The following is a 25,479-nucleotide window of genomic DNA, read 5'->3' on the forward strand; positions in this document are numbered from 1 at the left end:
ATTTAAGATAGCTTTGGTTAATATTTTAAAGGTTTTAAAAGGCAAATGTCAACAACATGAAAGACCAGAGAAACAATATCAACAGAGATATGAAAACTGTAAGAACAAACTATAAACAGAAAATAAAAGCATAAAAAATCTATCAAAAATTTAAAAACGGCTCTGACGTTTTCATCAATAAAACTCCATCTAAGCAACAGAGGAAAACTTAAGAGAACTCAGTGATAGATTGATAGAAACCTCCCAAATTGAATCACAATAAAACAAAATAATGGAGAAAAAATAGAGAAATCCAAGAACTATAAGACAATTAAAGAAAGTGTAACATACTTGTAATAAGAGCAGCAGAAGGAGAAGAAATAGAATAGGAAAAAAACTTGAAAAAATAATGAACAAGATCGTCACAAAACTATTGACAGACATGAAAACACAAACACAATAAACTTAGAAAATGCCAAGAAGGATAAATATCAAAATAAAAACCATCTATAAATATATCTCATTCAAACTAAAGTAAATAAAAATCAATGAGAAACTCTTGAAGGCAACTAGTTTGGGGCACACCTTATTTAGAGGAACAAAGATAAGAATTACAGCAGACTTTTCACTTAAAAATCATGCAGTTTAGATGATTTGGAAGGAATTTTTGACTGCTATAAGAAAAGAAAAATCTAACTCAGAATTCTCTATTCAGTAAAAGTATCTTTCAAATAATAGAGATTTTTCAGACAAAACGTGATAGAATTCTTTGCCAGCATATCTTACTTGCAAGAAATATTTTTTTAAAAAGTCCTTGATGCAGAAGAGAAATTATTTGTGTCAGAAACTTTGATCTACATAAAAAAGGGACATCATCAGAAAATGAAAAAATTGAAAGAAAAATGTGTGTATTTTTCTTATTCTTTCTTTTTTTAAAATTAAAAAAAATTTTTTTCATTATTTTGTTTCTTTTTTTTTAAATTTTTATTTTATCTTATTCTTAACTGAGCTAAAAGATAGCTATCTTCTCAAAGCAATAATACGAAGAATGTATTGGATATTTATTGTATATGTATAAGCAAAGTAAGTAACAAGAAGCCTCACAAGGGACTCGATGGAGGAATTGGGAAACTATTATAGTACACCTTCACTACACATGAAGGAGTATATAATTACAGCATTTGAATGTGAACTATTACTCTGTTATTTGAAGATAGTTAATGTGTTCAAGTACATCAGTAATCACTTTTAATGGAAATGGTCTAAACAATCAATTAAAAGCCAGACATTGTCAGAGTGAATAGTAAGAACATGGTTCATGATTTTCATCTGAAAACAAATTAATGTAATAAATTATATCAATGGGAAAATGCATCAAAAACAGATTCATAAAATGAAAATAGATTCATAAAAATGTATGAAAAGCACTGAAAAAATACAACCACCATGTAAGATTAAAAATTCTCAGAAAAGTAAAAATATAGGGGGAATTTCCAAGTCCAATAAAGGGTACTAACAAAAAAACCCACAGCTAACAATAAACTTACTGGTAATGGCTAAATTTGTCTCATAAAATTGGTAATAAGTAAAACTTTCTTTCTCCATGTATAGTTCAACATTTTGGTAGATATGTATACAGTCAAGCCAAAAACAAAATCAGAAACAAATTAAAGGTATCCTAATTAGAAAAGGATAATTCAGACTTCATTTGCAGATTACATGATCCTGGACATGGAAATACTAAGAAACACACAAAAAGAGAGAAAGAGAGAATTTATGAGGTTCACACAATATAAAATATCAATATATGATTTGCATTGTTATTTTTATTATTATTAGATACTATCAGTGAACAATGAGAAAATAAAATTTAGAGAACCGTTCTGTTCACAATATTTTCAAAAGCAAAACATTCAGCAGTATACTTAAAATACATGCAACACTCGAACACTGAAAACTAAAACCTGATTGAGAAAAAGGAAATAACACTGAAATAAACCCAGACATTCTATGTTTATCACTTCTCAATGCAATATTGCCAAGATGGCAATTCAAACACACATACACATACACACACATCAGAAATAACTCAATGGGAAACTCATGATATATGAGGAGTAATGTCTGTGAATTTACCAGTGTCAATTTCCTGGCTTGGATATTTACTACAGGTATGATATATAATTCATCTGAGGTGGTACCATTTGGGGAAAACAGCTGAAGTATACAGGGGTCCTCTGTATTCTTTCTAGGTTATTTCTGAAAGTTCCCATGAATCTGCAGTTAGGTCAGAATAGAAAGATACATAGGTAAAATTCAGTGAAAAGAAGTCTGCTGCTGCTGCCGCTTCGTGTCCGACTCTGTGCGACCCCATAGACGGCAGCCCACCAGGCTCCGCCGTCGCTGGGATCCTCCAGGCAAGAATACTGGAGTGGGTTGCCATTTCCTTCTCCAGATAAGAAGGCTAAAGCATTCCAAATAAACTGGAAAAAAATTAAGATTCCTCACAGAGAAAGACACACACAGTAACATAAAAGGCTTAGAAAATGCTCTAAATATCAGTTGGACAAATGCAAATGGAAACAAAAGTAAGTTAGAAGTAGAATGGCTAAAGTAAAAAGGACTGACATTACCAAGTAGTAACAAATTATGGAGGAAATAGAATTCTTAGACTCTGCTAGTGTGCATGTAAAATTGCACAGCCACTTTGGAAAGCAATTTGGTAAATTCTTAAAAATATTGACATGAAATTACAAGACTCAGCAATTATATTCCCATGTATGTATCTATCTTTCCAACATAAGTGGAAATATATTTGCTACAGAGACCTGATACTGAAAGTTACAGCAGCTTTATTCATGATAGCCAAAAATGAACAAAAAAAATGCACCACATAATTGATCATCAATAAATATGATATACAAATATATAATATAATTATATATTGTATTAATTGTAAATATATGTATAATTTTGTATATAATTTTAGTGATTTTCACAATTACTCAGAAATAAAAACTGAAATACTATTACAAGAGCAGTTTATTTTAATCACAAAAAAATTGTCCTGGGCATATCATGACACACAGAAAAAGCATACTGTAGCATTCCATTAATATGGAGTTTTTGAACAGAATACATTTATCTATTACCATTAAGAAAAGAACATAGGTTGTATGGGGCCCAGATTGGAGGAAACATTTCTGCAAATGGAAGTATTTATTAAGTTGTATATTCAATATTTATAGTCTATGTAAATTAAAAAATTAAATAAAATTAAGGAAAATGATAAAAGCTTCAACAGGAATTTATATACACTCTATTATTAGTATGCTGTGTTCTGCTTTAACAAACTTTAAAACGAACGAATAAAGAATGAATTAAATGAATTAAAACAAAAGAATAAAGAAGTAGTATTTTTTTTAGCCTCCAACTAATAAAAATAAATGAAAAAAAGTATTATTTTAAGACTTAAGATTATTACAGTGAGAAAAAGTTATATGAGAAGTGATTATTAAGACAATTTTATAGGAGGTGCGATGACTGGCCAGAGAATGTTGAGTGTGATGAGAATTTAGAAGGACTTCTTTTATGAGGTACAAAGATGGTAAAAAGGATTCCAGGACTTTGTCTTGGTGACCTTGACTAAAAGAACAGTGGCAGTAGTAGCTCTGAGGCAAAAGAGTTATCCTCATGTTACAGGGTCTAGCTGTTGGCTATTGATATCCTATGAGTCAATGGTTTCCCATTTTTTTAGGTTTTAGATTTTAGGGTCAGTATCCCAAGGACACTTCCTTCCTTTTAAATTAAAAAAAAAAGAAAGAAAAGTTGATAATTGGGAGGTTCAAGGGCAGGGAGATTTACAGTTTTCTCTTAGACTTTAAAGGCTATGTCACCCTGATCTTCCTAAATAATAGGATAAGGTTTGTTATTTTTAGTCAAATATACAAAGCTTGGGCATAAGAGAGAAGTTTGGAATTCTCATTTCAATATTACCTAGGTAGTCTAAGAAAACCTCACAACTGGCACTTAATCTGGAGTATTGGGTCTAATGTAGCCCTTGTCCTGAGATCAGGTGCTCCAAATATCAAACCTGAGTTTGAGCAAACTCAATTTTTCTTTGGAGACTTTGTGTCCCTTTAAGGCTAAAAGTTTTAACAGATGGATGCTGTCTTCTTATGAATAGGCCTGCATTAGGGAGCAGAGAAGTAAATTGTCTATATATTGTAATTAAGTAGACTTCAGGGAATTGTATATCATCTAAATCAGCTTTTATGGTTTGGGAGTAAGGGGGACTTTTGTTAAAACTCTGGGGCATATACTGTCCAGGTGTATTGCCTTCCTTCCCAAGTAAAGGTCAAAATATATTGGCTGGCCTTATCCACAGAGATGCTAAGGAAGACACTATATACCTCAAATATAGTGGAAATTTTACTTTAGGTAGGGATGGAAGCTAATAAAGTATGGGGAATGGAGACAAAAGGATGACAAGGAATAATAATGTTATTTTTGCCTCAGAAAAAAGAAAAACAATATTGGAAATCTAATAACTGATGGCCCAATAAAAAGAGAAAACCCCAGTTTGAGCCAAATAGCAATTCAGTACTGCCAGAGGCTCTAAAATTTCCATTATTGACTATTGGACATGCATTGAATCATTGGTCCACTTTATGAACTGATGGAAACATTAATGCAAAGAGTGCCTACTTTGTCCCACATGTCTGAAACACAATTCAGGAAAATCTGTCTGCATTTCTACCGGATACTTTAAACTGCCTAATGTACCACTCGTAGATCAGCAAATAGATTTTATTCAGCTTTCTCTATCTTATGGACATAAACAATGTCTTGGTAATGGACTGTATTTTTTCTCATTGGATTGAATCCTTCCCTTGTAGACAGGTTGCTGCTACTTCCCTGGCTGTGTTGGCATGTGTGTGCTCAGTTGCCTGACTCTTTGTAACCCCATGGACTGTAACCCACAAGTATCCTCTGTCCATGGGATTTTCCAGGCAATGGACATGAGTGTGAGCAAACTCAGGGAGATAGTGAAGTACAGGGAAGCCTGGGATGCTGCAAGTCATGGAGTCCCAGATAGTTGGACATGACATGGTGACTGAACAACAGCAGGAACATATATTGATAATTACCTTAAATGTAAATGGATTGCATGCACCAACAAAAAGACATAGACTGGCTGAGCGGATACAAAGATAAGACATATATGTAAGCTGTCTACAAGAGACCCGCATCAGAACTAAGGACACACACACACTGAAAGTGACAGGATGGAAAAATGGTATTCCATGCAAATGGGAAATAAAAGAAATCTGGCATAAAAATATGCATATCACACGATAGACTTTAAGACAAAGACAGTTATAAGAGACAAAGAAGGAAACTACATAATGATCAAGGGATCCATCCAAAAAGAAGATATAATTGCAAATATACATGCACCCAATACAGGAATAGCTCAACATGTAAAGCAAACACTAACAACCTTAAAGGGAGAAATAAACAGTAACACAATAGGAGTGAGGGAAGGTTGTTCCCTTTATTTATTTATTTATTTTTTCTTGGAAGCTTGACTACCCTATGTTCTCCTACAAATGGACCTTGAGAGCTTGTTTGGAGGTTCTAGCAGGGGAGTGCAGCTACTCGTATACCCTTGACCGAAGACCGGTCCTCCTCTATCGGGGATGGTCGTCCTCTTCGACCGAGCGTGCAGCTTCGGGAGGGACGCACATGGAGCGGTGAGGGAGGAAGGGGACACCCGCCTAGCCAGCCAGATCAGCCGAATCAACCCTGGCGATCAATGGGGTGACAGATGTCGCAACCAGATCGCCCTCACATCCAGGTTGTTCCCTTTAACAACCCACTTTCATCAGTGAACCTGTCATTCAGACAGAAAACTAATATAGAAACTAGAGCCTTATGGACTCAGAGAATGAACTTATGGTTGCCAAGCTTGAGAGAATGGGGGAAAGGGATAGTTAAGATGTTTGGGATGGACATGAACACACTGTTATATTTTAAATGGATGACCAACAAGATTCTACTGGATAGGACAGAGAAATCTGCTTAATGCTATTGAAAGCCTGAATGGGAGGAGAGTTAGGGGAAGAATTAATATATGTATATGAACGGCTGAGTCCCTTTTCTGTCCACCTGAAATTATCACAAGATTGTTAATCAATTATATGCCAATATAATAAAATAAAAAGTTTTTTTTTTAAAAAGAAAACATAGGCAGTATGTTCTTTGACATTCACCTTAATAATTTGTATATTTTTTTATCTTCTTAGGCAAAGGCAACAGAAGCAAAGAAACAAATGGGACCCAACTGAACTAAAAAGAATTTACATAGCAAAGGAAACCATGGTCAAAACACAAAGCAATGTGAAAGAAGATATCTGTAAAGGGGTTAATATCCAAAATATATAAAGAACTTAAAAGAACTCAATAGAAAAACCCACCAATTCAATTAAAATATGGGCATAGGACCTGAATAGGGCTCCCCTAGTAGCTCAGTTGTAAGGAATGCATCTGCAATGCAGGAGACATGGTTTCTATCCCTGGGTCGGGAAGATCTCTTGAAGGAAATGGCATCCACTTCAATATTCCTGCCTGGGAAATCCAATAGACAGAGGAGCCTGGCATGCTGCAGTCTATGAGAGCTGGACATGACTTGGCAACTAAACAACAACAACAACAAAAACAACAAGGACCTGAATAGGCATTTTCCCAAAGGCATAGAGAGAGCCAACAGGTACATGAAAAGGGACCAAACATTACTAATCATCAGGGAAATGCAAATCAAAACCACAATGAGGTATTATCTCACATCTGTCAGAATGGCTATTTTTAAAGAGACCAAAGGGGGTAAGACAACGACAATAAAAACACGGGTTGGTCAGGATGCAGAGAAAAGATACTGTAGTAAACTCTTAGTGGGAATTGGTACAGTTAAATGAAAAACAGTATGGAGTTTCATAAAACAAAACAAAACAAAAAAATAAAACAGAACTACCATGCAGTCCAACAGTTCCACTCCTAGATATTTATCTGAAGAAAAGGAAAGCACTACTTCAAAGAGATATAGGTACCCCAATGTTTATTGCAGCATTATTTAAAATAGCTAAGATATGGGCTTCCCTGGTGGCTCAGATGGTAAAGAAACTGCCTGCAGTGCAGAAGACCTGGGTTTGATCCCTGGGTCGGAAAGATCCCCTGGAGAAGAAATGACAACCCACTCCAGTGTTCTTGCCTGGAGAATTGCATGAACAGGGGAGCCTGGCAGGCTGCAGTCCGTGGGATTGCCAAGAGTCAGACCTGACCGAGAGACTAACAAGCAAGATATGGAGGCAACCTAAGTACCCACCATTAGATGAATGTATATAGATGTGAGACACATTTATGTTATTTGTATATTATATATATATACACACACACACATATATATATATGACAATATTAGCCACAAAAAAATGAAATCTTGCTGTTTGTAAGAACATGGGTAGACCTGGAGAGCATATTGCTTCATGCTTTTTGAAATAAATCAGACAGTGAAAAACAAATATCATATGCTTTTACTTGTATGTGGAATCTAAAAATAAAACAAAGAAAGGTAAGAAAAACAGAGACATACTCACAGATTCAGACTAGCGGTCACTAGATGGGAGAGGGATATGGAAAGCACAAAATGGGTGAAGGAGATTAAGAGGTACAAAACACCAGTGGTATAATAAAATAGATAAGCCACAGGGATGTAATAGTGTAGCACAGGGAGTATAGTCAGTATTTTCTAATAACTTGTATGGTGTGTAATTTATAAAAATGTCAAATTATTATGTTTTACATCTGAACCTAATGCAATATTTGTAAGTAGGTATACAGAAAATCATAAATGCATGCAACTCTTAAAACACGATATAGGTGCAAATTAAGCACTAGATATCAATGCCAAAATGACCCAGATAATGTAGTTAGCAGATAAGTACTTCACAGCAGCTAATATAAAAAGATCAATGATTTAAAAGAGAATATAATTACAATAGCTAGAAAGTTTCCTTTAGTCAGAACACGTTTTAACAATTGTGAAACACATTTTTGTGCTTCTGGGTTCGAGCATATGAGAAAGCAATTCATAAATGCAGGATGTATTTTGCCTACATCTATGGTGTCTAATTGGAAGTAAAATGATCACTATAAGTTCATGTTTTAAAAACAGAGATACAAGTGGATATAGAAATAAATATGCGATACATGTATGTTCTAGCTTTGTTCACTGAGAAGACTTAGAGATAATGAAAAACAGTAGAAATGAGCACAACTGGTGCTGAGATGTTTAATTTCTAAGTACTCTTCTCTGATAAAAGGCAACTGGAAATTCCTTTGTTTATTTAGAGAAATAGCTGAATCCAGAGCAAGGGTGAAAAATTATAATAAGGGTCCTAGGATATCTTTTTTTGTGTGTGCTAGAGAAATTTGCAAGTTTTTAAAGTATCATACAGACTTTTGAAAAAAAAATTGTGGCCAGTTAAAGTAAACTTTCACTAGCCAAAACTGAGACAATTTGAGAAAGTAAGCATTAAAATAAATGATAGTAATATATTCTATACTATTGAGTCAAATAATAATTGCTGAGTCTGAACTGATATAGACAAATACAGAAATAAATAAGTAGGAGGGAATACTTCTTTCTACAATACATTTCTAGCTTAAAGACTGAGACAATAATGGAGTTAGAAAATTATCTGTGAACTTTAAAACTAGAGGGCAAAAGTTTGAAGAACAGAATATGCCTATAGTCTCAATATTAACTCCCCCCAAATTATGCGTTAAACACAAAGGTAAAGAGTAACTTTACAATTGAGAGACCTAAAGAAAATTAACTTTACCATATAGTTTAACCTAACATATCCAACACTGAGATAAATTGGTATGTACCCTTCGAAAATTGCACTTGATGGTACAACACCACTTTAGTGGCAAGTATGACAAAATTTATAACATGAATCTAACTATCAAACCCAGTTTGAGAAAAATTTTACAAAATAATTGGCCTGTAGTATTTTTTTAAAAAAAGTAAAAATAACAACAACAACAAAAAACAAAGAAAATGTTCTAGATTAAAGTTTAAAAATACATTATGACTAATGCAAACATGTGACTCTAGATTTGTTCCTGAACAAAACAAAGAACTGTAAATCCTTTACTGAGATAATGAATGAAGTTTTATTGTGAACTTTGACAGCTACAAAATAGCCATCAAAAAATTTTGTCCCCAAGAAAGACACAATGATTTATTTAAGGATAATGAAGCATAGTATCCAATTTACATTCAAATGGTTTAGGAAAATAATTTTGAAGGGAGGAAAGGAGAGGAGAATTTGAAAAACAGAAGGACAAAGCAACTGGGCAAAATGCAAGCCACTGGCAAATATGAGTAAAGGTTATATGAGAAATCTTCTTGCTATTCATGCAAACAAATTTTTATATAGAATTTTTATTTTAGATATCAAACCATGTTTGAAATCGCATAAAAATATTACAGTAACATTCTAGTTCTAATATATATAATAATCATAGTAATTAGAACTTCCCAGATGGTGCTAGTGATAAAGAACCTGCTTGCCAATGCAGGAGATGTAAGAGACTTGGGTGGGGAAGATCCCCTGGAGGAGGGCATGGCTACCTACTCCAGTAATCTTGCCTGGAGAATTCCTTGGACAGGGGAGCCTGACGGGCTACAGTCCAGGGTGACAAAGAGTCGGACACGACTAAAATGACATAGCAGGCACGTAGTAATTAACAATTAACACTCATATTGTGCATGCTGTGTGTCAGTCCCATCCTAGGTGTGTTTTTTAGAGTATCTAAATTCCACACTGGCACAGGCCCAATGATGTTAGTGAAGCTGGTATCCATGTTTTCCACCTCAGGAATGTGAGGCACATGACCAAAGTCACAACAGCAGGTAGCCATCGGGATTAGTCCTTGAAACCAAGATGGCTGCCTATAGAGCTCATGTTCTTAGACTCAGTGCCTTACTTCCTGGATAGCAAAAATTCAGGCATTTTTATTAGATCACTAAACAACGGTCACCATTTGTAAAATTAAAGTGATAGCATGCAAAATGAAAATTACCTTTCAAACTAATGGGCAATTAATGTACTTGTATGTAAATGAAATGCTCTGTGGGACAGTACAAGTGATAATTTGGATGTATGAGAAAGATAAGTACAGACATTCTGTACTTAAGACATTTATAGTTTGGTTAAATATAGTCTTAGTTCATGATAAAGGGACATTTTGCTTACATATAAAGTAAATTATCTCATGGTATTTTCAAATTTAAGACAATAAATAACATTTCTCAGATAGATTTCCTAGAACATACTCAGGTCTACACTGTGTGAACCCGGTAGGAGTTACACCGCAGTTCCCAGACTGATCAGCCATAGAATTAAGTTGCTGGAAACACTCTGGTGGAGCATAAGATGAACCTGAAAAAAGAAAAAAAAGTGCGGTTTGTCATACTGCTGCTGCATTTAAAATAATTAATGAGTACATTTATTCTGAGATTGTTTAAAATATTGCACAATATAAGAGCATAATACAAAATTGAAAATAAAATAGTTTTAATTAAAGTCACAAAGAAACCACTTCAATGAAATATTTAAATATTGAAAGCATCTTGTCTACTACCCAAACAGATACCTTAGGATTAACTACAGTATGCAGTTTATCTTCTAACTTTCAGTAAGCCTGAAACATATATGCATATAAGAAATATTTTTAAACAAATAATTGACTTATTGGTCAAGAGTGTTTCTATTGGTCAACAGTGTAAATGTGTTTTCAAGACAAATCATTAAAATGGCATCTTTTGTTTCCATCCTACTTTCCCCAGACCAAAAATCTGGGAATCACAACTGATTTATTTTCATATTTACTATCCAATCCACACACATTATGAGCTTAATTCTCATAGGATTCTATCTACTTAAAAAGCAGCTTACCATTACTCTATCAATTCTACTCTAATGGGAAGATTAAGCCAAAAACTTTTGATTTAACCACAAAGAAATAGAAGAACATAAAGGGAGCCACAGCATTAGGATCTCAGTTGAAAGTCCTAGAGGCAGTAGTAAACTGCAAACAAGCAATTGATTTTCATCCCAGAGGTCATTTGCAAACCTAGTTCTGTGTGAGAGGATCAAAATTATAAGCTTATCTAGGGAAACAAAACATAAAAAAGGCCAAATTTGGAGGATCATTTACTATAGTGATAAAATTAGAGATTTGGGGGGGGGCTCAACATATAGTACAGTCCCCTCTTAAGACATTTTCCTGCTTCTAAACATGTGAAGAGATGGAAATTAAAATATAAATAAATGACTTCCAGAAAGCAGAGGCTTATTTGTCTGCAGTTTCTGCATTGTGGTTACATACATACAATTTCTCAGTTGAAAGCCCTGGAGAGTTATGCCCTAGAAATAAGAGTGAACTATATATAGAGTGAGCTTAATCAAAACTCTAATGGAATCTTAACAATTTTGGTTTCTAATTCAATTAAAGTGATTGGTCTCTTACTTCATATACTTAACAGAAGAAAAAAGTGGATGTATTCATATAAGATGTAGTGTTTATATGAGAAGCATTTAAACTGAAAACACAGTTTCTGTAAGTCAAAAATGAAGATGAAGACAGAGAAAAAAACTTTTAACTAACAATACGTCTTTATATAAAGCATTCAAGAAAAAATATAAAACAAAGACATCTACATATGTTAAAATAATTATGAGAACCAAGGTACATGTACAGTAAGATTAATTATAGAGATATAAATCTTTAAGAAGGCAGGGCATCAAAAATAAATACATTGAAAAAATTATGGAGAGACAAACATAAATTGAAATTTAGAAATCTGTATAATAGTACAGTGTTTACACCACAGTTGCAAGACACTTAGGAACACTAAGCAAAACTACATGCACACAAACACATATTCAAATATATAATATGAAGACTGATAAAAACCAAAGACCAAAAAAATCTTCATGGCTTAAAGAGAAAATAAACGCAATATGACAGATTTTTCTTCAGAAATATGCAAGTCATATGACAATGGAGTAATTTCAAGATGGTGAAGTACACACAGAAAAATCTTGAACTCACAACTTTTCACAAACACATCTACAATCTACAGCTATATATGGAACAATTTCTAGTGAAGAAAAGCTAAAAACTGGTGGAATAACCACTTCACACTGAGCAAACAAGAGAAAAGCCACACTGAAGCAGGTAGGAAAGGCTGAGACACATTCTTGCCATAAACTCACCCCAGCGCACCAATCCCACAATTGGGAGGGAACTCAAAACCAAGACCTCCTCCCTGAGGGGGTGAAGTATTTTACTCACATCAGGTGCCACAGATTTTAAATCCTGCACCTGAAAGATGAGCCCCTCAAACCTCCAACTTTGATAACCAACGGAGGCTCATGTCTATGAGATCTACAAGGCTGTAGAGAATTGTGAAAAGATTCTGATGGCCAGTGTGATTTATGCTCAAGGCTCCCACAAGACTGTAACTAAGGAAGAAAGAGTTCTTAACTGGCTACCATATTCAGGGCAGGACAAGAGGGAAGAGTTAGAGGAGCCCAGTCTTTCTGTAAGAGAGGCCTGTTAGCTTATCTCAGGAGCTGTGGCCTGAAGGTCAGGCTTCTGATTAAACAGGGACCTGCTGGGATCCTTCACTGAGACTTTGGAGGGTGAGCGCTATCTTTCAGTTCTCACTCTGCCACACCTCAGAGTGCCAGAATTTCCCAGAAGGGAGCTTTCACATATATCTTGGGCTCTGGCTTTTTACATGTGGTGCTCTCATTTTTGTGGCTTCTTCCCAGGGACATTCCTCGGTCATCTGATTCAAAAAACATGGCATCGGGTCCCATCACTTCATGGCAGATAGAAGGGGAAAAAGTGGAAGCAGTGACAGATTTCATTTTCTTGGGCTCCAAAATCACTGCAGACAGTGACTGCAGCTGTGAAATGAAAAGATACTTGCTCCTTGGAAGGAAAGCTATGACAAAGCTAGATAGAGTGTTAAGAAGCAGAGACATCACTTTGCCAGCAAAGGTCTGTATGGTAAAAGCTATGGTTTTTCCAGTAGTCAAGTACAGATGTGAGAGTTGGACCATAAAGAAGGCTGAGTGATGAAGAATTGATGTTGTCAAATTGTAGTGCCAGAGAAGACTCTCGAGAGTCCTTTGAACTGCAAAGAGATCAAATCAGTCAATCCTAAAGGAAACCAACTCTGAATATTCATTGGAGAGACTGTTGCTGGCCACCTGACACGAAGAGCTGATTCATTGGAAAACACCCTGATGCTGGGAAAGATTGAAGGCAAAAGGAAAAAAGGGCAGTAGAGGATGAGATGGTTAGACAGCATCACCGACTCATTGGACATGAATCTGAGCAAATCCCTGGAGATAGTGAAGGACGGGGAAGCTGCAGTCCATGGGGCTGCAAAGATTTGAATGCAATATAGCCACTGGAAAATAACAAGAAAAAGAGCTCAGCTCAGTGGGAAAAAGTGCTTCACATCCAGGGAAATACTGAATTAATAGCAATATGACAGCGACAGCAACACTGTTGAGGCAAACAAGAGCCTTCTGGGAATTTAAAAGGGAACTTTGGAGAACTAGATGATCATAAGGAATGTTGAAAAGCTCAAACAAGTAACTGGATCTGAAAAGATGTACACATTCCAAGAACAATTCTAGGAAAGAGAAGTCCCCAGTCACTCCTCTGGATTATATTTAAGTCCTGAACTAGCAAGAAGTGAAAGCTATGCCTGTCTTGCAAACTACCTGAAGCTTGAAACTGTCCCTTGGCATTGTGGATAGAAAATAAACAGTCAAAGCATTGAAGGGTATCTGACAGGTTTCAGGTTAGCACTAACTTGTGCTAATTAGGAGTTATCCCTGGGAAGCCTGACTTAAAAATAAAAGTAAGAGCTTGGGGAGATTAAAAAAAAAAAGAAAAAGAAAAAACTAGCAAAGAACTCAGTGGCTGCACATAGTACAGAATACAGAACCTGAAAATTTAGTCCAGGAAAGTCATTAAACAAATAGTCAGTAAGACAAAAAGAACAACCACCACCCTTGGAGAAATCTGAATCAAAACTGTTAAAATATATTGTGTAAAATTTCTAAAAATTAAAAAGCTTTAAAAAATTATTTTACATGACATGCAAAAAAATGAAAGTACGCTACATACCCAGAAAAAAAAAAAAAAAAAAGAAAGCCAATGGGAAATATCCTCGGAGATCTCAAATTTTGAATCCAGTAGACAAAGACTTAAAATAGCTATTACAGATATGTTCAAATTACCAGAGGAAACCATTTCTTAAAAACTAAATGGGAAATGCTAACATAGACTTTTAAATAAAAAAGGGAACCAAATAGAAATTCTGAATTGAAAACTATCTTAACTAAGACAAAAGACTTCAGTACAGAAATTTTAAAATCAATAGATTTAATCTGGCAGGCTTTATTGACCTAAAGATAGATCAGTGGAGTTTATCCAGTAAGAGGAAAGAAAGAAAATCAAATAATGAAAAGTAAAGAGAGCTTAATGGATCAGTGGGGCAACATCAAGCATATGAAATATTGGCACAGAGGGATTCCAAAAATGAGGAAAAAATAGAAAAGGGTGGTGAAATATTTTAACAAATAACGACTGAAAACTTTCCATTTTTAATGATGTATCTATATCTATCTACATACTTACAAGAAGATTTAAAAAAAATACACATAGAATAATCTTCAAGAGATCCACAGATCACAGTCAAACTGATTACTCTCTTTATTAGGGACAAAGGAAGCCAGGTGACAGTGGGATGATACTACAGAATTTTGAAAGGAAAAGACTAAAGGTTCTATATTCAGCTAAACTATCTTCAAAAAATTAAGGAGAAATTGTAGCATTCCAAGACAAACACAATGAGAAAGACCTCATCTTTAGCAAACCTTTCCAGCAAGATCTACTAAATTGCATCCTTAGGGCTGAAATCAAAGGACAAGAGGAGGTAACTAGGATCCACATGAAGTAACACTTCATGCTAATATAGTAAACTATCAAATAAAGTAAAAGAAAATATAATAGATAGTACAAATACATTTATTCTTTGGACTGTCTTCTATAGATTTTAAAAGACCATTGCATAAAAACAATTATTCTAAAACTTTGTCATTAGACTTACATGAAGATACTTGCCAGAAATAGAACATAAGTTAAGTTTTGGTTTACTGTTGAAATGAAATCAATATTAATTGGATGTCTTAAGATAGTAATTGTAACACCCAAGCAAACCACTCAGAAATAACTAAATACATACAGCAAAATAAATCACAGAGAGATTGAACTATTACACTAGAAAATTTCTATTCAACACAGATTTATTGAGGAACAGAGGGTAAAATATAATATTGAAAACACATAGCAAAATAGCAATTGGAACTGCTACCTTATATGAATAAGCATTTCATTCAAAAAGAAGCGATGCATGAGACAAGTGCTCAGGGCTGGTGCATTGGGAAGACCCAGAGGGATAGGGTGGAGAGGGAGGTGGGAGGCGGGATTGGGATGGGGGATACATGTAAATCCATGGCTGATTCATGTCAATGTATGGCAAAAACCACTACAATATTGTAAAGTAATTACAATAGTAATTAGCCTCCAACTAATAAAAATAAATGGAAAAAAATAATAAAATAAAATCTTATCAAGGAGAAAGAAAAAAGAAGCGATTGGCAGAATAAATTACAAAACGTGATGCAACTGTATGAAGGTTGGAACAGTCAGACAGGTTGGGCAAGACAGGGATCATCTAAGTACAACCAGGCAATTCTATGAGCCAAGGCTGTTTTATTCTGGATTCACTTTGTTATCTTGAGGGTGGCCCTTGTACTGACTGAGAACCTTACAGATATTTATCTTCTCTTCGCTGAAAGCTTGCCAGGGATAAATACATATTCCTTAGTCCTCAGAATAGCTTCCCAGACTACCAACAAAGGCACTTCTAAATGTAGCAAAACCTCCAAGAGGAAGACTAAGAACTTTTTAGGCAAAATTCCTCTACCATTTGGTCTTTGAGCATCTTGTGGCTGTACAAAAACTCATAATGCGTTTCTAATTTTTTGAATCTAATTCACCAAGTTTCTGAGCAGCTTCTGAGTTCCAAGGATGAGGATGCCTCAAAGAAAAATAGTCTTATGGTTTTGACAGCTCCCTCTCCTTAAATTCCAATGGCTACAACTTTTCTATTTGATCTCTTTTTTTTTCCCTTGAAGATCTCTGCTGAGCCAACACTGATCTTCTACATTCAGAAGCTGCATATGGCCCTAGGAACATAAGTGGCTGTTAGTTGTTCCCTAAGACAAAGTTTCTCTGCTATAGAGATTTAAATTTGTTGTCATTGGTTTCACTATATTCTATAGCCTTTAAAAAATATATCATTAATGCAACATGCCTTGATTTTTCTAGTCATTTCCTTGTAATTGCTTCTGTCACTACTTGATATATTCTTTCCCTCAATTTAATACTGAACACAGGTTTTATATTTAATGTAACTTATAAATACGTAAATGTAAATAACCAGCCTTACTATTTGCTTTCACATCCTATGTTCTTTAGTTTACTCTGTTCTTGCCTTCTTTTGGGTTAATCAAATATGTTAAATGCTTTTGTTGTTCTGCTCTTTATTAGTTTTTAGTTTCTAATTACTGTATTATTATTCTTGTATTTATCTTAGATTATAGAGCAAATATTTGACTTATATCAATACTTAATTTCTCTGAGTGCTGCGTTTTATTGAAATGACTGAGTTTATTCCAGTTTTTTTTTTTCTTGGTGATGTTATCTTCTTCTATTTTTATTCTTCTAGAGGTTAACATTATTTTTGACATTTTATTTATTTTATTTTCTAAATTAATTTAAGTATTTTTGACATTTTAATTGCTTCATTTCATAGTATCCTGTGTCCTTTCTAAGGTATACATACAAAGATATGTATATTAGTTTCCAGAAAAATACATATACAGGCAATCAGATTGAAATAAATACCTTCACCAAATATGTCAAGACATTGCTTTATCCCATCTACACATATTCCGCCGACACAGAGCCATTGATTCTGTCCACATGGATGCCCGTCCTGAATATGAAAATCCTCTTGACATGCTGCTGATGAACCATTGCAATATTCATGAAGATCACACTCATCGACGGAACCCCTACATATGTGTCCTTTTGGTATAAACTGGTGGGGTGAGGTAAGCAATATTGAGTAAAGCAGTATGTGAGCATTTACATATGATAAGAAATGATAGCTTTACTAAGGTAGGTAATAGAATGCTTAAAGGCTCTTACCGCACAAGCCTCACAACACAGGCCACTATCACAGGCTGACCCAGGCTGGAGCCTACACGTGCCAGGGTTACAACACTGGTATGGCCGGGCTGCACAGCCCTGAAAGGCAAATCAAATGCTCTGAAATACCTTCCAGCTTTACATGAAACAGATATTTAACAAGGACAGCATATTACATGATATACAGACAGCTGCTTAACTTAAATGTTGGCAAATGGAAAAATGTAGAGCCACTTAATTATTCATTTATTTAACATTTATTCATTACCTAATGTGCTAAACCAAGTGTTCTGTATATCACTAAGCTTGACTATTTTGGTAGTAGGATTTTCTGAGGTCCTGGAGTCAACCAAAGCCAAGACATCAATAACCATAAGTGTATTTCCAGAAGAGGGAGAGAAAATTGGAAGGTGGGATTGACACATATACTACTATTTATAAAATAGATAACTAATAAGGACCTACTGTTTAGCACAGGGAACTCTATTCAATACTCTGTGATGGCCTATATGGGAACAAAAGCTAAAAAAGAATGAATATGTAGTCAAGGCTATGGTTTTTCCAGTAGTCAAGTATGGATGTGAGAGTTGGACTATAAAGAAAGCTGAGTGCTGAAGAACTGATGTTTTTGAACTGTGGTGTTGGAGAAGACTCTTGAGAGTCCCTTGGACTGCAAGGAGATCCAACCAGTCCATCCTGAAGGAGATCAGTCCTGGGTGTTCATTGGAAGGTCTGATGTTGAAGCTGAAACTCCAATCCTTTGGCCACCTGATGCGAAGAGCTGACTCATTTGAAAAGACCCTGATGATGGGAAAGATTGAGGGCAGGGGGAGAAGGGGACGACAGAGGATGAGATGGTTGGATAGCATCACCGACTCAATGGACTTGAGTTTGGGTGGACTCTGGGAGTTGGTGTTGGACAGGGAGGTCTGGCGTGCTGCAGCTCAGGGGGTCACAAAGAGCCGGACACAACTGAGCAACTGAACTGAACAACTGATTGCTGATATGCTGACAGCCGACATGAACTCAACACTGTAAATCAGCTATACACTCCAAACTTTTTTTTAATTAAAAAAAAAGTAAAATAAAAAAGCTAAGCAATCGAGATCTTTGGCTTTTATAGCAAAGTTATTTCACAAGATGTGAAAGAAACAGAAGTTATGATTTTAAAAGTTGATTAGTTCTTAGTCAACTTATATGAATCTACTGTATTTTGATGTCTTTACCTTTTGAAGGATACTCAAAGTTTGCTTATAATTATCTAAAGATGAAGAGATATAAAATGATATTTCTGAACATAATTGAAATTATTACCTTTAATTGTTCATCCATATTTATTACATCTTGTTTTATGTTATAACTTATCTGTACCTGGTGGTTCTGTGTTTTAAAATTCCATTTTTAGAATTAATAAAAAGCAACTGATAGGAAATAAGGATGGAGACACAGAAGACAGACACACAGGCACACACACAGACACACAGACACACATGCACATTTTTAAATACCTGGGGATTTGAAATAGAGTTAATTGGGCAAAAATTTTCAATAAGTTACAAAAAATAATCATGGATTTTAGTAGTCTTATATGGGTTATGGCATGATAATTCCTAGGGCACACAAAGTTTGCAGTGTTTTCCAGAACTATTTTGCCTAATTAATGTCATTCTTATCTCTATGAGATTCCAGAGGGTAAAATTTTCTCAGGCAAGAATACTGGAGTGGGTTGCCATTTCCTTCTTCAGGGGATCTTCCTGATCCAGGGATCCAGCCTGCATCTGTTTCATTGGCAGGTGGATTCTTTACCACTGTGCCACTTGGGAAGCCCCAGGAAAACTGGACAGATGCATGTAAATCAATGAAGTTAGACCACTCCTCCACACTATACACAAAAAGAAACTTAAAATGACTTAGATAAAAGACACAACATCATAAAACTCCTAGAAGAGAACATAGGCAAAACATTCTCTGGCATAAATCATAGCAATGTTAGGTCAGTCTTCCAAGGCAATAGAGATAAAAGCAAAAATAAATAAATGGAACCTAATCAAACTTGCAAGTTTTTGTACCACAAAGGAAACAAACTAAGTCAAAAGACAACTGGCAGGTTGCAAGACAATATTTACAAATGATGCAACTGACAAGGGCTTAATTTCCAAAATATACAAACTGCTTATACAACTCAACAACAAAAATCCAATAAACCCAATTGAAAAATGGGCAGAAGACATAAATAGACATTTCCCCAAAGAAGATATACAGATGGCCAATAGACACATGAAAAGATACTCAACATCATTAGTTATTAGAGAAATGCAAATCAAAACTATAGTGTGTTACTACCTCACATGTTCAGAAAGGCCATCATTAAAGAAAACTCTATAAACAACTTGCTGGAGAGGGTTTGGAGAAAAAGAAACCCTTCCACATTGTTGGTGGGATTGTAAGTTAGTGCAGGCACTACAGAAAACACCATAGAAAAACTGAAAATAGAGTTGCTATATGATCCAGCATTCCCACTCCTCAGCACATATCTGGAAAAGCTATCATTTAAAATTAAAGCTATCATTAAACTATCATTTAAATATATCATGAATTCCTATATTTGCAGCAGTGCTATTCACAGTAACCAAGACATGGGAACAACCTAAATGTCTGTCAACAGATGCATGGATAAAGACAATGTGGTTCATATATACAATGAAAGACTACTCAGTCATAAAAAAGAATGAAATAATGCCATTTACAGCACCATGTTTCGACCTAGAGATTGTCATACCAAATGAAGTAAGTCAGAAAGAGAAAGACAAATGCCATGTGATATCACTTATATGTGGAATCTAAAATATGACACAAATGAACTGATCTATGAAACTGAAAGAGACACATGGAGCAGAGGACAGGGTTGTGGTTGCCAAGGGGTCTGGGTGGAGGAGGAATGAACTGGGAGTTTGCGGTAGCAGATGCAAACTATGACATTATAGAATGAATAAATAATGAGGTCCATGGGCCTCCCGCATTGCAGGCAGACTTTACTATCTGAGCCACCAGGGAAGCCCTATTGTATAGCACAGGAAACTAGATTCAGCATTCCATAATAAACTCTAATGGAAAATAATATAATAAAGCATGCATTTATATACACACATATATAAAATGAATAACTTTGCTGTGCAACAGTAGTTGACACAACATTATAAATCAGATATACTTCAACAGTTGTTTTCATAAGGAGCTCTGTGTTTAGTAAATTTGCAGCTCCACCAGCCAATCATGGTGCTGTCTTAGTCTCTAAGTCATGTCCGACTCTGCGACCCCAGGCCTCCAGGCTCCTCTGTCCCTGGGATTTCCCAGGCAAGAATACTGGTATGGTTTGCCATTTCCTTCTCCATGGGATCTTCCCAATCCACTGATCTCACCCGAGACTCCTGCCATGTCTCTCCTGCATTGCAGATGGATTCTTTACCACTGAACCACCAGGGCAGACCAAAGAATGTATATATATATATATACACACATATAACTTTGCTGTTCAACAGAAGTTAACACAACATTGTATATCAGCTATACTGCAATAATAATAAAACTTTTTACAAAAAAGAAATACTAAGGAAGTGTATACACAAGAGGGGAAGCATAAACATAGTCAATTCAGCTAAAGGATTAAGAAGTGTATTCATACTGAATGAATGAATAATCTACAAACTGCTGAATTCACATATAAAAATATATGTGTAGTCATTAATTTAATATAATCCCAATGTGCATCCTTTTTCTTTCATTTATTTTTATTAGTTGGAGGCTAATTACTTTACAATATTGTAGTGTTTTTTGCCATACATTGACATGAATCAGCCATGGATTTACCCAATATGCATTCTTAAGGCCTTTGTTAAAAAGCAAGTTTGATAAATTAGGTGAAATAGCAGTATTACACTATAAAATTAATACTTTTGATGTAATTCTGGTATATAGTTTTCCAAATTTGTACCAACCTCCGCACCACCACAGTCACATTGTTCTCCACCTTCAACTTTTCCATTACCACAAACTGCAGCTTTGTATGTTGGATCTAAACGTGGCTGGTTTTGAAGACACTGGGACTTTGGCTTTGAAATAAAATGTACAAAATCTTCCACGCTGCAGTTACTAAAGAACTTCACACCACTGGAGTGACTAAAAACACATCAACATTACATTTTTATGTAACCATTGCTTCCTGAAAATTGCCTAGCCTCAGAATACAAGTCTATAATTTAACAATAAATAGAGCTAATATAAAATTACTAAATTTTAAGGTAATGGACTCAAACCTTAGTTATGTGGGTTATTACTGGAAAATTTTATTCCCATGAGTATCGTGCAAAAATTAGAGATTTTTGGACAAACTGCCAATTTTGTTTTTATTTTTTTGTGATTGCACCCAGGTGGAACATACTCTTTAGTCATATTAACCACCAATAAGAGATATATTATTAGATTGCCAACAATTCAGATAATTTCTATCTAAATGCTAGAACACAAAAGGAGAAAAGTTGATAGAACTTTAATATTATTGAGAACCAGGCAGTGCAAGATGTTTATTTTGTGTGAACTGGCTTATAGAGGGTACACTATCTGACAATGAAAGCAATGTTGTCATTAGAAAGAGATGACCATTCATAATTATACCCAACTGAATAATTTATTTGCAGCTTGAACCTTTCACAAATTAGCTGGATGTCCTCATTCTCCTTTCTCCCATTTTTCCTTGATAATAGAACTTCTGATTTTCAGCTGAATACATGACTTCCTTGTGTGATACCTACATTTCCCTTTTGTAAACCATAGGAGCAGACCACTAGCCTTAAAATGAAATTTTAAGTTACATGAACTTAACCATGAATTTAAGTTACATGAAGTAATGTTTACAGCCATGCTTTTTATCTGCCCCTTTATCCTACTGCCAAGAAGCCTCAGTTCCTGGCCATATGGCTCTCTTATAGAAAGTTACTCAAGGGTCCTCATGATATTGCACCAGTTCCAACCCAAGCGCCTGATCAAAGAGAGAATACAGAGAAGTTTGCAAACTCTTTAATTATATAATCTTGAAAGTCACACACCATCATTTCTACCAAGGTCTATTTGATGAAATCAAGTCACCAAATCCAACCCACGTTTAACAGAGGGAAATCCAACTCTACCTCTTGAAGGGAGAAATGTCAACAATTTGTGGATGTATTTGGAAACCATCATTCTCTTTTCCTTTCTTTTTACTTCAGATAAAAATGATTATATCTTATCTCTATCTATTTTTTCTAAGATACTGTTTCCAAAGTTCAGACGTATTGCTACCTTCAAATGAGCACAATTTCATAAAGACAACTTCTTTATCTAAAGAAACAAAGTTCCTAGTTAAAAATTAACATTTCAAAGAAAGTAAAAATTCTCAGGCATATCATGTAGCACATCCGAGCTGCTGGAGACATAGACTGTATAAACCATTCACTATTGATTGCGAGCCCCCAGAAAAATGACAGCCTTTAAAAAAAAAATCAGTGTGCGATGTGTATTTTCTATGGATTATAGAAACAAAATAACACGTTAAACTCCTTAGGTTTTGCTATTTAATAAGCCATATTTTAAGGTTAGGACTGAGTACAACTGCCTTAGAAAGGCATGCGTTCTACCAGGATAGGACTCAGTTCTATGTAAATCACTGAATGTGATTTTGCCAAAAGTCATTAAACACGAGTAATTCTAGGAGATGTTTCCCATCAATTTAAAGACTAGCAACAAATCTTTTTCAAATATGCTGTTTATTCACATTTTCCTTTTAATAGTGATAGATTTTTCACATCAATTTTTTGCCAGTCAATAATGATCAAAATGGTCATGTATAGATGTGAGAGTTGGACTATAAAGAAAGCTGAGCGCCAAAGAATTGATGCTTTTGTTGGAGAAGACTTTTGGGAGTCCCTTGGACTGCAAGGAGATCAAATCAGTTAATCCTAAAGGAAATCAGTCCTGAATATTCATTGGAAGGGCTAATGCTAAAGCTGAAGCTCCAGTACTTTGGCCACCTGATGCAAAGAGCTGACTCATTGGAAAAGACCCTAATGCTGGGAAAGATTGAAGGCAGAAGGAGAATGGGATGACAGAGGATGAGATGGTTGGATGGGATCACCAATGCTATGGACATGAGTTTGAGTAAGCTCCGGCAGTTGGTGATAGATAAGGAAGCCTGTTGTGCTGCAGTTCATGGGGTGGCAAAGAGTCAGACATGACTGAGCGACTGAACTGAATGATCAAAATGTCTGTGTCCTCCAAAATTTCACAATCATGCTATTAAAATGATGCAATACATTTAAAGATAAGATTAACAAGCATTTTTTTGCAAGATTGTAATTTGTCAAGTTAAGCTTTTTAAAAAAGGTTTCCACAGATGCATGGTTTCTATATGTGTATTAATAATTCCACCATATTTATACAGGCCATCACTTTATATTTTTAAGCAAAATTTCTATTTTTTTCATATCTACACAAGAATCAAAATTCTATTATGTCAAAAAATTAATTAAAAAATTTCAACTCTCATTACTATTTGCAAATTAAAGTTTGTTGTTTTGGGAGAGAAATTGGAAGGTGAAAAAAGGCAAAATATTTGAGATAATATAGAAGAAATTAAATGTATTATTAAATAAAATGATGTACTATTGGGTTTACAGTCCAAGAAAAAAAAGGATAAAAGTCTGACTTCAGTTACTGATTGGATGATGGTTTCCCTAAATCTCCTGACTATTTGGTCCTAACTCTATAAAATCTCATGGCATATTCTAAAAATATTGAGGATAATAGCAAAGAATTCACTAGGCCTTTGAGGCACAATAAGTACTGCAAAAGGCCTTCTCTAGTGACAAAGAAAAACCCAAACCTGTGTCTTCTACATTGCAGGTGGGTTCTTTACCCCTGAGCTTCTGGAGAGGCCCCTGCTTATATTACCCATCAGTTTTTTGTAGGTTGTCCACTTTTTTCCATTTAAGCCCTTAGCATATTAATCATAGTTAAACTCCCAGTCTAATAATTGCAAAATCTTTGCCATATCTGAACCAAGTTTTCATGCCTGCCTTTTCTCATGTCTTCTCATGCTCTGCTTTTCCTTGCCCTTCGTTTGACTTGTAACTTTGTGTTGAAAGCTGGACTTGTGGTGGATGTCAGAGGCTTCAGATTCTTCAGGTGTCTTCTGTTGTCTCCCTATGGTCTATAGGTTTTCCCAGTAACTCTGTCTGAAATGGAGTCTGTGTCTGGCAGCTCTCATGGTATAATGCATGGCTTTTCTACCAAAGTCCTGTGCATGTGGTGGTTAGGTGCTGAAAAGCATCTTTGAAATCAGTAGATGCCAACATTTCAGGCTGAGCCAGGTAGAATGAAGAAGATTCATGTTAAAAGGCCTTACTAAGTCATTCTTGTATAATGATAACAAGTCTGTATTTGACTTATCAAATCATGCATTAAGCTATAAAATCATGCAAGTAACAAAGTGATGAATGTAAAATGTGACCTACTTCTACATTTATCATTTTGTTACTTGTGTGATTTTATAGCTTAATTCATAATTTGATAGGCCAGAAACAGTAAGTAGGTTACAAAGGGGGCTTCCCTGGTGGCTCAGACAGTAAAGAATCCACCTGCAATGCGGGAGACCTGGGTTCAGCCCCAGGGTTGGGAAGATCCCCTGGGGGAGGGCACAGAAACCCACTCCAGTATTCCTGCCTGGAGAATCCCCATGGACAGAGCAGCCTGGTGGGCTGCAGCCCATGGGGTCACAAAGAGATGGACATGACTGAGCGACTATGCACACAGGTCACATGTGAGAAAGCAAGTGTGACATTAGATTACAAGAAATACTGAGAGATACATGCAGCAGGGGCATTGGATTATATATTTTGATCTGGGATCAGTGACCACAATTTATATTTGACTATTGCTAATTATTTTGATAGCACAGATTTCATAAACAAAATACACAAAGCTTGTTTTCACACAAACTACATATGTAAAGCATATAAAAGTGAAGCATCT

At 35.3% G+C, this 25,479-nt stretch overlaps 1 protein-coding gene across 1 annotated transcript in view; it reads right to left on the reverse strand.

The window, feature by feature from the left end:
- The window catches only part of ADAM2 (ADAM metallopeptidase domain 2), a 109,887-nt gene that overhangs the window by 24,940 nt on the left and 59,468 nt on the right, over positions 1–25,479 (reverse strand). The window contains exons 12-15 of the mRNA XM_061134911.1: positions 21,414–21,594; positions 17,419–17,517; positions 17,113–17,308; positions 10,385–10,490 (exon numbers count right to left, since the gene is read on the reverse strand). Coding sequence (XP_060990894.1) covers positions 10,385–10,490; positions 17,113–17,308; positions 17,419–17,517; positions 21,414–21,594 — 582 coding nt within the window. The remainder of the gene's footprint in view (positions 1–10,384; positions 10,491–17,112; positions 17,309–17,418; positions 17,518–21,413; positions 21,595–25,479) is intronic.

Source organism: Dama dama, chromosome 32, assembly GCF_033118175.1.
Source record: "Dama dama isolate Ldn47 chromosome 32, ASM3311817v1, whole genome shotgun sequence".
Taxonomy (NCBI): domain Eukaryota; kingdom Metazoa; phylum Chordata; class Mammalia; order Artiodactyla; family Cervidae; genus Dama; species Dama dama.